Raw genomic sequence first — 13234 nt, forward strand, 5'->3', positions numbered from 1 at the left:
AGTGAGAGTTGCGTCAAGATTTAAAAAAATTAAGAAAGCTAATTTTTTCAGAAGCATAATTTGAAGACATTTAAATAATAAAGAATTATGTAAAAATAAAAAGATGGTATATTTATTCGTGGAAAGACATTTATTTCTTCTTCATCATATGATGCGATGTTAATTACAATTATTTTTTGAGTACTGCGTAAAATAAATGTTTCTTTATTAAAGAACCAAATTCTCTCTGTTACTATTAAACATCTTTTTACTATTAAACATCTTTTTTAAGTAAAAATATGATTGTGCAAAATATGGGCATAAACGTATTGATATGTATTAATATCAATGTTAATGTAAATAATTCAGACTATAATAAATAAAAAATTACGCGAAAGTAGACGTAATTAATCATTTGTGCACATTCTTGACCCCTGTTCTGGATGCAACATACGCGATACGCGTCAGATTTTATTTGCAGCAAAATGGATGTTAGCACGGACAACAACCTACATCCATTTCTCGAGAGATGGATGTGGGTTGTTGTCCGTGCTAACATCCACACTGTTTTTAACGGCGGGTTGCAAAATGGATGTGACACGTAGTCGTAGTTCCTATTCTGACCAGAATAGATGTGCGTCACTAGTGTACGGAAGTTTCGAAGCGTTATAGGAAAAAGGCCGCCGTGGCCGCTCTCAGGTTCCTCTCTGGTAAAAGCGAGGTATGTGTAGCGTCACTGCGGTGGCATCCCTGACGTGTGAAGTTGACCGTGGGAGACAAAGCCGTTTCTTGTCTCCCATTCCTCGTTCATTTACAGCAATTTACAGCGGACTGCTGATACAGGATCAAAGTTGGAGCGAGCGGTGTGCGTCGCGTTTGGTTTTAATGGTAAGCTAAAACCAAAATCACTCACACAAGAGTATATAAACATTGTTTAGCGTATAGAGATTCAGCATTCGCAAATCGATAATCTGGAAAAACGCGTGTTTCGTTATACTTAATCGGCCAAAAATGTAGCTAGGTATCGCGCGAACGCGAGTACATAGATTACGCGCGGACGTATATGATATTAATACTTAGAATACATTAGAATGCAAAATCGTTATCATAAAAGGCAGCGTATATCATTTGTCGCTTGATACATACAAAGTGCATGAACGTAAAGTTAAGAGCGGGATGTCAGCGTCAATCTTGACGCACGCGTAAAATTGACCGCGCGGAAAACGAAGCCGGTTCCGCCATCTTTATTTCATTTATCCATAATTCGCGCTGTTCACACAACGCAGAGTACGCGCGCGGCGGACGCAGGTCGGATCGGAGCCGGAGCAAACGGCGGCGTCGCGACTCATTTAACGGGTAAGCGAAGCCAATATTAATTTCGCGTTAATATTCACTATCGAAATTTAAACCAGCGTATACAGAGAGTGCTCGAATATCGATGTCAAAACGCGTATTTCGTAACACTTGCTTGGCCAAAGAGTAAAATAAAGTACGTACGTGTATCGCGCGTACGCTTGACAACGCCACGAATATATTATAATTATCGGATTGCGAGTAACGCTAGCAGAGATATATGTATAATATTATGCTAATTCTAGTATTAGAGTATCAGATACTCGTTATGGATAACATATATTATTTGCTCAATACGCAGAAAGTGTATGAGTGTGAAGTTAAACGCGGGTGTAGCGGCGTCGGTCTGAAGTTGACTGCGCGCGGGAAACGAAACCGTTTCACCATCCTAATTGCATTTACGTTTTGTTTGCAGAACGCTGTGTGCGCGGAATGGATCGGCTCCGGAGCAAGTGAGGTTACGACTCATTTAATTGGTAAGAGAAAAATCATATTAATCTTGAATTTATTTTTATAACAACATTCAATTATCGTGTAAAACATGGATTTGATACTATATATTATTTATTACATATCTGTTGAAATTATAAATAAAAGATGAATACCTGCATACAAAAATAACTTTTCCATATATTTATATTAAACATTAATCCTATTTTAATATTTTTGTATGTGTTACATATTGTGTGGAATATCGTATGTTTTACATCATTATTGCACATCGTGAGATAATTTGAAGAGATTTGATAATTCAAAAAAGTAGGAAAAAAAGTCCTAAGAGAGGTATCAGGCGTCGGTGGAGCAACTTTGCGGTAATTATTACGGCTTACTTGCATAATTATTTGACAATAAATTATTTATTTCCGTTTCTTTATCGTCATTTAATGTTTTTTATAGTCATTTAATTTTAATAAAATTTTTAAAAGTAAAAATTAAAAAAATATATACATTGAGAGAAAAATTACTAAATTTTAACAAATATTTATTTGAATAGTACTAACGAAATATTTATTAAATATCAATATACATTTATTTAGTACAAGAATTGCTAACTTAATTGAAGTATATATTTTTATTATAGAATAAATATTTATATATAAATAAATGTTGTATTAGTACTATTCGATTAAATATTTTTTTAAATTAAGGAATTTTTTCTTTCAGTGTAAAACTTTATAAATATATTTTTATGAAATGTTTCTTTAAATTGTATAATTATAATATTTTATGATGTTTATTATAATTTAAAAGCAATTAAAAAATTATATACATGTAAGAATTATCATTTAAATTATTGATTATTTTGAAAGTTACTTTAATTCAGATTTTATATGTTACAGATTCATCGTAGCTACGTAGCTGATAACTCCACTGTTGCGCATCGGTAAGTGAGTAAATAAGAATGTTTTCTTAATGAAAAAACAAAATTATGAAAAATGCATATATCATATTTATATCATTTATATTATATTAATATAATTCTTGAAAAAAAGGAATATTCTTACTAAAAATACATATTTATAATAACGTACATTGCATTATAACTAATATAAGTGTGTTTTAGAAACAATACGTTATTATATAATACATAATCGAGTTTAATTCTATTATAAAATGCTAACGTAACATATTTTTAACATAAAGTTTTGAAGCTTATTTATCTAATTAATTAATAAACTGGCTTTACAAAAATAACACACATTAATGTGATGTGAGATTGTATTCTACGCTTTAAAATTATATCAATGTATTAAAAAAATTTCTCTTCAGTGAAGATATTTGATTACAATTAATATCTATTTCTAATATAATAAATATTACAAATTATAAGTAATTGACAAAAAAACAAAATAAAAAATATCTACATATTAATACAGCAAAATTATAAGAATTTAAATATATTTTGCAATAACATCAAATAATTACTATAAAAATTATTTATTCTTGTTGAATCTCACATCACGTTCTTTGAACTTCTGTGATGTGTTTGAGATCTGATTCGAGTGATGACGAATCAAACAAGATTAAATTAAAGAAATTATAAAGTATTAATTCATACGTTCTACTCAGTTGGAACGTCCTTCTCAGTTCATACGTCCTTCTCAGTGTTGGAACAAATTTAATCAACTTGTTGATTAATAATTATACTTAAAAATTACAAAAATAATTGTTGTATATAATTATGAACATAATAATATAAAAATAAATTTTAAATATGATTACAAATAAATGTGGCAAATTATATCAAAGAATGATATAAATAAAAACAAAAATTTAAAAAGAAATGAAAAGAAATTTAATGTACCGCGTAATTGATCAAAAGAAAAACAGTGATTGCGCACTTGATGCATTAAGAAAATAGTCAGACATCATGTTGTACCAAAATTACATTCTTTCTTGTACATTTTCCTAGACATTGTGATTCGTCCAAATATTAATTTTCGTGTTCGATTGGGCACATATTCAATTAATTACAAGGTACAATTCGGTATCGGAGAGCGTTGCAATGTGTACTGTGACTTTTCGTTACGTTATCGGTTCAGTGAGACTATGTCTCATTGGACTTAGCGTCTAACCGGCCGATCAGCTGAATTAACCACGATTTGTGAGCATGTCGCGGGTTGACAAAAGCACCCCAGAAAGTGCGTCTCCTTTAAGTGACTTGCTGCCTGCGACTATGGCTTGTAAGATACAAGTGTCGTATGAATCGTGGTTAAAAAAGCTTAGTCGACGTTAGACGTGCGTTAAACGTAATACCAAAAGCAGAACGCATTCGCAATGACCTCACTATCGATCCCGTATCCATCGCGTTGGAATTGCTAATTCGTTATTTCGTTAATCGCGTGATAAGCAATGTCTCATACAGGTGCTACGAGAAGATGCTTGCAGCGCTACAAAATGTTTCTTTTAATGCAGAAATTTTTTTATCTTTGTGTATAATTTTTATTTCCATTTCGAGTTTTCATGATGAATGCACTAGACATTGTGAATCGTCCAGAAATTAATTTTCGTGTTTCGTTGAACACATCTAAAATTATGGGGTACGATTCGGTATCGGAGATCGATGAAATGTTCACTCTGACTTTTCGTTACGTTATCGGTTCAGTGAGACTATGTCTCATTGGACTTAGCGTCTAACCGGCCGATCAGCTGAATTAACCACGATTTGTGAGCATGTCGCGGGTTGACAAAAGCACCCCAGAAAGTGCGTCTCCTTTAAGTGACTTGCTGCCTGCGACTATGGCTTGTAAGATACAAGTGTCGTATGAATCGTGGTTAAAAAAGCTTAGTCGACGTTAGATGTGCGTTAAACGTAATACCAAAAGCAGAACGCATTCGCAACGACCTCACTATCGATCCCGTATCCATCGCGTTCGAATTGCTAATTCGTTATTTCGTTAATCGCGTGATAAGCAATGTCTCATACAGGTGCCACGAGAAGATGCTTGCAGCTCTACAAAATATTTTTTTTTTGCAGAAATTTTTTTATCTTTATGTATTATGTTTATTTCTACTTCAAGTTTTCATGATAAATGCACTAGACATTGTGATTATGTCTGGTTATACAGTTCAAGTAGAGAGAGCAAAGTACTGATTAACATGAAATTTTTAGAAAATAAATAATCTACTTTAAAATTTATATTTAAAATATTAATTATATTATTGAACATAATTTTTTGTAATTTTTTTTTTTAAATACACACACCTCTATGATAAATATACTAAAAAATTTTAATTTTTAAAATGTAATCTTATTTGATTCGTCATTACTCGAATTGTCTAGTTGACATACAACCAAAAGAAATTTGGCCAAGATCAACAAAAGATAAGACCAATATGGCCAGAAGAAAAAAATAATCTATTGAAGGTGGTCGATACCATATGATTTGCATAAATACATATGCGTAAGTATATGGCTTCTCCCATACTGAGAGAAATGTGTGATGTACTAGTAATATAATAAATAAAATAAGAACTAGGATAATAAGAAAGAAGTAAAATTATATGATTGTGCGTTTAAGCTAAGTATTATTTAATTATTATATTTATGATCAAATAGTTAAAAATACAAATGTATTTAACGATTACATTTTTCAATATCTTTGCTAAGAAGATCACTTTAAAACAATGTGCAATGCATCCAAATCTATTTCAAATTATTTTTTATAATTAATCGAAAGTAGGTGCATCATTTTCTTTTTTAAATATATCTTTAAGTAGTTCCTTACTAGATGTGTTATTAGATCTCTTCTTACTAGGTCTCTCAGTATGACTTTCCGGGTCAACAAGATTTTTATCATTGCATTTTTTAGGAAACTTGACAAGTAGAGCTCTCACATTTGATTCAGGTAAAAGTCCTGTTTCCTTATCCGGTAGCGATACAAGTGCATTGGCGCTTGCAGCGGTAATCAGCTTATCACTGCAGGCATTTTCCTTTCTAAAACTCATTACTCCTGTCTTTTGCCACTCCAAAATCGTCCATGCAAATCTAGGACGACTGTGCAAGGTGTATTGCCGTTTTAACTATAAAATTATAATATTAAAACAACAGTATACATGACATATCATTTCGCGATGTGCAAAGACAATCTTACTTTAACTGATTTTATTAGGCAATTATAATCCGTTTTAAAGTTGTAGCACAATGTGTTCACAAGAGGTAAAAGAAATAATTGCGCGGTAATGCGAGCGGTTACCGGATTTCCCGACAGACACAGCAAGTATTTGGTCACATCATCAATTTTGCACGTTGCAAATATCGTTGACTTTCCCGGTTTAATATTTACGTTTCCTGAAAAAAATGTATTTAATTTTAAGCAAAAGGCTGTTCCTCTTTTAATACATTTAGTAATTAATAAGAATAAAAAACACACCAAAACTTATATCGGCTCCACATTTCTCCAAAATTGGTTTCATCAAATCTCTATCATTGGTCGAGCCTGTTGTCACAAGTACATTTACTTTCTTTAAAGCTTCCTCGATTTTGTGCTGTATAGGCGCCATTCTAAAATATAAATTGTTATTCATTGAATTATTATTGATAAAAAAACCTAAAATAATAATTACAATTAGAATATATTATATAGCATATTATAAACATTACAATCAAATAAAGGATTGTATACTGTTAGGATATTGGGAATTAGAGTAAATTTTAAATCTTCTCACTCATTATTCACAATTCCGAAATCCAGGGCATGGAAACCTTGTTCTTTTAATAATGAAATTAGAGTTATTCGATTAACATCACACATAAATCCTGGTACTAAAGGCTCCGTAGGGTCTTTTAAGTGATCTCCAATAGATAGTACCCCTATATTGAGTGTATTTTTAAAGACTGTGACTTCTTTGTAACCAGCAGCTGCCAAAAGTGCAATCTCTGTTGGGCCAATACGCGTGTGTGAAGAAATTCCAAGATCTTTTCCTTTCTTTAAGTCGTAACCAATCGGTCTTCAAAACAGATAAACAGACAAATAAATTAACTGCCTCGATAAACAGATAAAATCTATATCGATGTATTTATTAAAAATATTAGCTTGTACTTAATATTTTGTCCAATTTGTGGTATAACCATTATTTCAATATATGTATCGTCACTGCTTTTGGAATTTTTTACTGGCTTTGTATCCTTTACTTGTATAACTGCCGTTGCTCCTACAATCGGACAAAAACTAATTTAGCGACTAATTCTTTACTATAAATGAGCGTAATGTGTAATTATTTACCATCGGGAATTGGCGCTCCACTTTTCACCCACACGCATGTCCCAGGTTTAAGTGAAACCGGCGGAAACTGAAAAAGTTTTATCTCATAATTCAAGCTTATCTTACATACACACACGAGTCTCGTGAATCATCTTACCGTATTTTCTACATCCACCTTTCTCAAACCTTTCCCCTCAGTTGCTAGTATTGCGTATCCATGCTTAGTGGAAGCTTGAAATGGTGGCACGTTACACATGGCTTTTATGTTTTCATGCGACAATACTCTGCCATAAGCGTCACTTAGTCGCACTGTTTCACAAGTCGCTTTTGTAAAGTTTTCCGTTAAATTCTTCGTTATTACGTCATTCATCTTGAAATATGCATCTTTTAAAGGCATAATAGGAAATGTGGTTTCCTTGTGCGTTTCCTTGTGGCGTTTGGTCGAAGACGCGTTCTGTTTAAAAAAAGTTTGATTGTATATACATACAATATTACGAAAATATTTTAAGCCAATATTCGTAGTCGTTCCTTATTTCAAGAACGTCTTAATTAATGTCGTAAGATGCTAATACGGCTGTCTGATTGGTTGAAGACATTTTAAGGTGGTACTTAAGACGGTCTTAGATATACGAATATAAGAATCGACTATGAATAGTGACTTTAATTGACTTACAAGCAATAATAAATCAGGCGAAGTGGGTGTTTTGCGCCGCTTGCCAGCAGTCTTAACTTTTTTCTGTAAGAAATTCATTTATTTGTATAATATCAAATTTGTTATGTTAATATTATTAACATAGTACTTTACCTGCTCTGTAAAATTATTACTAGAAGTAGATGCAACATTGTACGGCAAAACGTTTTCTTTGTCGATACCTATCAAATGTATCAATTCTAGTATTATATTTGCAATTGTTTCGATACATATTCCTGGATATTTGTACGGGCCAGACAAATCAATGATTAGTGTTTGATTTCTTATTCCACATATAGTTCTAAGAACAAATCACGATTGTAAAAGTTGTAATCTTGAAAATTTCAACACAAAAAAAATGAAAATTTACTTATGTGGCATAATCTCGTTCAGTTTCGTTTCTAGGTTTAATATCAACTTTGCCACTTGTTTAGAAAGTTTTTTGCTATTGCTAACATTTTTAATTGCTTCAGCTATAAAATGTCTGTCTACAGGCTCAATGCTACCGATAATGAAAATAACATCACTTTTATTTTCATTGCACGCAAAAAGTAGCTTGTTCTGTAAGCAAAATAAAATGGAATGACCAATAGTATCTACAAAAAAACGTTTTTAATATTGCAGTTACCATTTACCATTATGTCAGTCTCTGAGTTTGCCTTAATCACATCAGACATTTCCATATTATTCATATTTATTATTACATCTTCAGCAAATTCGTCTACATTTACATCAACTGTATCCTGTTGACATACTAAATCACCATAACAGAATTAGCATTTTGAAAATTAAGACAAGTATTAAACATGAAATTTATTATTTATTACAATTTGGTTCGCTAAAGAAGCACTGACATTCCACTCTCGTAATAGTAATTTTTTATCGCTTTTCAAGCGCTTATTCTGTGCTACGTAAATATACATAAAAATAGTTAAATTTTTAGTTGTGATAAAATGTGAGAAAATTAATTGTATTTATTTGTACGCTACATAGAATTGTCAGTGATCAAAGAAATTGCTGTAAGATTTATATAATATTTTGCTATATTTTCACTTTTAAACGTAGCAGTCACACATACATAAGAAAAATTTTCTTTAATATAATCTGTTAAGTTAGTCTCTTAAGTTAATTAATTTTATTTAAATGTAGATAATGTTTCTTTAAAAATAGTACATATACACATGAAAAATCTATCTATAATATCTACGTACGTTTTATAATTCCAAAGTTGATTGTCATTTTGATTCTTCCTTTTAATAATACTGTTTTGCGTTATGCAGATAACTATGAGATTCGAGTGCTTCGTACAAATGTTTTGTCACAACTATCACGCGTCGGTTAGATTATCTCTAGCCGTCGAACTAGTTTACGGAGAAGTCTTGCTATGACGAATTGTTTACATTTTTTCCCTTTTCCTTAATATTGACTATAATCGAACGTCAGGTTTGTTTTGGACATAGAATATACCGTAGTCGTAGTCTAAATAACGAATTCAGTCTCGTGTATTTCTTACAAGGAGTCTGCTAAATTCATCATTTAAATTTTTAGAACATATTAGGCTGGAACACACTAATCAATTAAAAAAAAAAAAAAGAATTATTTTTACAATAAAAAGAATAAAATTTTTTAAAAATTTAAATGGGTTGTTTGATTAGAAAAAAAATTTGTACAAAAAGATTATACACAAAATATTTAATCTGTATTTTAATAATATAATTTTATAAAAATAAAAAAGTGATATATTTATTGGTAGAAAAACATTTATTTTTTCTTTATCATATGATGCAATTATTTTTAAAATACGGCGTAAAATAAAATATTTTTTTTAAATAACGGTTACTTTTTTAAAAATCCAAACTTGTTACTATTATAAATACCTTTTTTAAGTAAAAGTATAAATATGCAAAATATGGGCATAAACGTATTGATGTGTATTAATGCTAATGTTAATCAAAACAATTTAGACTAAATAAAAAATTACGCAAACGTAGACGTAATAAGACATTTGTGCACATTCCCCTGTAGTAGATGCAACACGCGCAACACACAGATTTTATCGACAGCACGGACAACAACCCACATCCATTACACGCGACACTGTTTTTAACGGCAGGTCGCAAAATAGATGTGACTTTTTAGTTCACATTCCGGCCAGACCAGAATGGATGTCAGCAGTGTAATCTGCGTAATAATCATTTAAAAGTTTTCTGGAGCACTGCTTTGGAACGCATGCATATTCTTACTTTTGTTATTGTTTAAATGATTATTTTTATTATTTAATTGTGTTATCGTCGGCATATTACGCGGTTTGTTGCTAATCGAGTAGTTGTAAAAGAAAAAATTTCATCGTGTGACCACGTGCTGTTGTCTGATTGAGGTTATCTGACCATGTGAATGATAAAATCACGTGTAAATAATTGTTTTAACAAGAAAGACAGGAATAACTTTGCTAACAAAACATTTATAGTGAACTGAATTAAATATTTTGCGATCATGACGAAAGTTAAACGAGCTAGTGATAATGGATGGAAGCCTGTAACGTTGGAAGGCACCTTATTGTCCAACAGTATAGAAGGGTTAATTGGAATAGAGGAGTTGACGGATTATAATTTAGAGCGTAGCAGTAAAAAAGGCAAACTTGTAACTGTAGAGGTGAAATCTACCGAGAAAAAGAAAGTAAGTATTTATTTATTAATATTTTAAAAAATTACATTTTACAAATTACTTTGTTAAAATTACATTCTTTTATAGTCAGTGTCAAAGCGTAAATGCCTGAAAGAAGAACGGGAAGAGATTAATATTGATAATATTGAGCCTTCCGCAAAGAAAGCAAAGATTAAGAAAGCAAAAAGCACGAAGAAAAAGAAGGCAGTTAAGTCAACAGACTTGAAAATTGCTGATCAGAATCGACAGATCGATTCTGATAGTGATTTGTCCTGTGACATGGATAGCAGTAAAAAAGAAAGTTTGGCAGAGATCAATATTGGTGCATGGAGCTCCATGGGTGTTCCTGCTGCTGTGATAAAAGCTCTAGCTGATCAGAATTTTCATTCTCCCACTATGATACAAGCACAAACATTGCCAGCTGCTATATTGGGCCGCAGAGATATATTAGGTGCTGCTGAAACTGGCAGCGGCAAGACGTTAGCATTTGGTATTCCTATTATAAAAGGTATCTTGGATTTAAAAAGTCAGAATGATGGTCAAAATTGCCCAGTGAAAGAAATTGGAGGTAATCATTTTTTTTTCCTATGAATTTATACTTTTTTTTTTATGAAATCATATTGTATCATTAAAGCTATAATCGATCTTTTAAATTTAACAATTATAAATAATTTTTTAGAGACTGATTCAGAAAATGAAGATCTATCACAAAATTGTGTGAATGTTGTGAATAATGCAAAGCTTGATGATCATAATACTCCAATCAAGCCCTTCTATGCATTAATTCTAACTCCAACTCGTGAATTAGCAGTTCAAATAAAGAACCATCTTACCCAGGCAGCAAAATATACAGATATTAAGGTGATTATTGTTTTTGTAACTTAAAATGACAATTTTTTAATTATGTTATAGTAAGTGATGTATAAGTCTTATTGTCATATTTTTATATAGATAGCTATTGTCCTTGGAGGCATGGCAGCAGTGAAGCAAGAAAGAATATTAAACAAAGGTCCCGAAATCGTAATTGCCACACCTGGAAGATTATGGGAATTAATTGAAGAAGGCAACTCTCATTTAAATCAAATAGATTCTGTCAGGTAATTTAAGAAATAAAATCTAATAAAAGTGTTTTTATTATATTTATCCCAAGATGCTATAAAAGCTGTTTTATATACTTTTAGATATTTAGCTATTGATGAGACAGATAGAATGATGGAAAAGGGTCATTTTCAAGAACTGCACGATATATTGGAAAAAATGAATGCAAATCCGGAGAAGCGGAAGAAACGGCAGACATTTGTTTTTTCAGCTACCTTGACTATGGTGCACGATCTTCCAGATTATCTCGATAAGAAAAAGAAGCGATACGCTAGGAGTAAAATATGTAAACTCACTTCCGACCAGAAATTACAAAAAATTATACAGTTGTTAAAAATAAAAAATCCTAAGGTCGTTGATCTTACAAAACAGTCAGGTATGCATGCATTTTAATTATCTATTATTATTAGAAATAAGTTTTGTATATATTAGCTATATTATTTAATTGAATCTATATTATCAGGTATGGCCGATAACTTAACAGAATGTCGAATAGCGTGCACAATTGACCATAAGGACTATTACCTTTATTACTTCTTAAAGAGACACAATGGAAGAACGTTAGTATTTTGTAACAGTATTGGCTGTGTAAAAAGATTGGCCACTCTTTTCAGTATACTTGAATGCAAGCCTTTACCTCTGCACGCCAATATGCAACAGCGGCAACGTTTAAAAAATCTCGAAAGGTAAAAAATATATTTTAATGTAGTTTTTGTCTTGAATAACATTTAAAGAGTCAGGATTTATTTCCATAATGCATACTATGACAAAAAAAATATTTTGAAGAGAACACTTTGTGCGCTTTGCTTTTCTAATATTTATTGTGGCATTTATATAATTTACTAATAAGAAGGAGGTTTCTAGATTTCAAGCTGACGAGAACGGACTGTTGATAGCTACGGATGTAGCTGCGCGAGGTTTAGATATACCTAATATAGAGCATGTGATACACTATCAGGTTCCGAGGACAGCCGAGGTAAATGTCTAAGATGTTGTAGATTAACTGAACACATTAAGATATTGATCACATAATCGATTTAACAATTATTTTACAGAATTATGTACATAGAAGTGGTAGAACGGCAAGAGCGCAAAAGGAAGGTATCACAGTTCTAATAATGGAACCTTCCGAGAAACAGAATTACACCAAGTTATGCAAAACTCTCGGACGCAGTATGTTAATATTAAAATATTAATTGATGCAATAATTAATTGTGAACAAAAGTACAACGTAGATTTGTTTTTACAGCGCATGATTTGCCTGTATTTCCGGTGATAGACAAAATACTAATTACCATAAAGGAAAGAGTCGATGTCGCTCGCGATATTGATAAGCTAGAACTAAAAAGCCGTCGGCAGAATAATCAGAAAAGTTGGCTACGAAAAGCGGTAGAGGATATGGATATGATTTTGGACGAGGACGACGAGGAGTAAGAGAAATAAATTGCTCTTTTTTTGATTTTTGCAACATAAATTATCTATCTTCTTTTTTTTACTTTAGTGAATCATCAACGGAATCAGAAGAAGCAGCAGCATTGAAACGTCAATTAAAGGTGAAGAAAAATCAACTACGATCATTATTATCAAAGCCAGTATTTCCGAAAGGATTCTCGGGAAAATATCTTGATGATAATTTGGACGTAAATGTAATTCAGGATGCACAGAAAGCTGTCGAAGTGATGAGAAAAGTAATAGAAAGTAACACTGATAAAGGTAAAGATAACAATGTCGCATTTCAGAAAAA

The 13234-nt window shown here is 31.6% G+C and overlaps 2 protein-coding genes across 3 annotated transcripts in view; one reads left to right on the top strand and one right to left on the bottom strand.

The window, feature by feature from the left end:
• Positions 1-5344: 5344 nt before the first annotated feature.
• Positions 5345-9389, bottom strand: LOC105196224 (gephyrin). The gene is made up of 12 exons (XM_011162033.3): positions 8940-9389; positions 8364-8482; positions 8099-8289; positions 7843-8029; positions 7711-7773; positions 7195-7491; positions 7059-7125; positions 6876-6987; positions 6502-6783; positions 6207-6337; positions 5928-6124; positions 5345-5856 (listed from the first exon to the last, which is right to left on the bottom strand). The coding sequence occupies exons 1-12, from the start codon at positions 8965-8967 to the stop codon at positions 5503-5505; spliced, it is 2028 nt and encodes a 675-aa protein (XP_011160335.1). The 5' UTR covers positions 8968-9389; the 3' UTR covers positions 5345-5502.
• Positions 9390-9583: 194 nt separating this feature from the next.
• Positions 9584-13234, top strand: part of LOC105196223 (ATP-dependent RNA helicase DDX24) — a 48924-nt gene continuing 45273 nt past the window's right edge. For both annotated transcript variants that reach the window (XR_005576398.1, XM_011162031.3), the window contains exons 1-10: positions 9584-10404; positions 10480-10960; positions 11072-11253; positions 11344-11489; positions 11574-11866; positions 11954-12176; positions 12355-12466; positions 12546-12663; positions 12740-12920; positions 12992-13203. Coding sequence is in view for 1 of the 2 variants with exons in the window: in XM_011162031.3 (XP_011160333.2) it covers positions 10222-10404; positions 10480-10960; positions 11072-11253; positions 11344-11489; positions 11574-11866; positions 11954-12176; positions 12355-12466; positions 12546-12663; positions 12740-12920; positions 12992-13203 (2131 nt within the window). In the remaining variant the exon portion in view is untranslated. The remainder of the gene's footprint in view (positions 10405-10479; positions 10961-11071; positions 11254-11343; positions 11490-11573; positions 11867-11953; positions 12177-12354; positions 12467-12545; positions 12664-12739; positions 12921-12991; positions 13204-13234) is intronic.

The sequence above is a fragment of the Solenopsis invicta genome, chromosome 14, assembly GCF_016802725.1.
Source record: "Solenopsis invicta isolate M01_SB chromosome 14, UNIL_Sinv_3.0, whole genome shotgun sequence".
Lineage (NCBI taxonomy): Eukaryota > Metazoa > Arthropoda > Insecta > Hymenoptera > Formicidae > Solenopsis > Solenopsis invicta.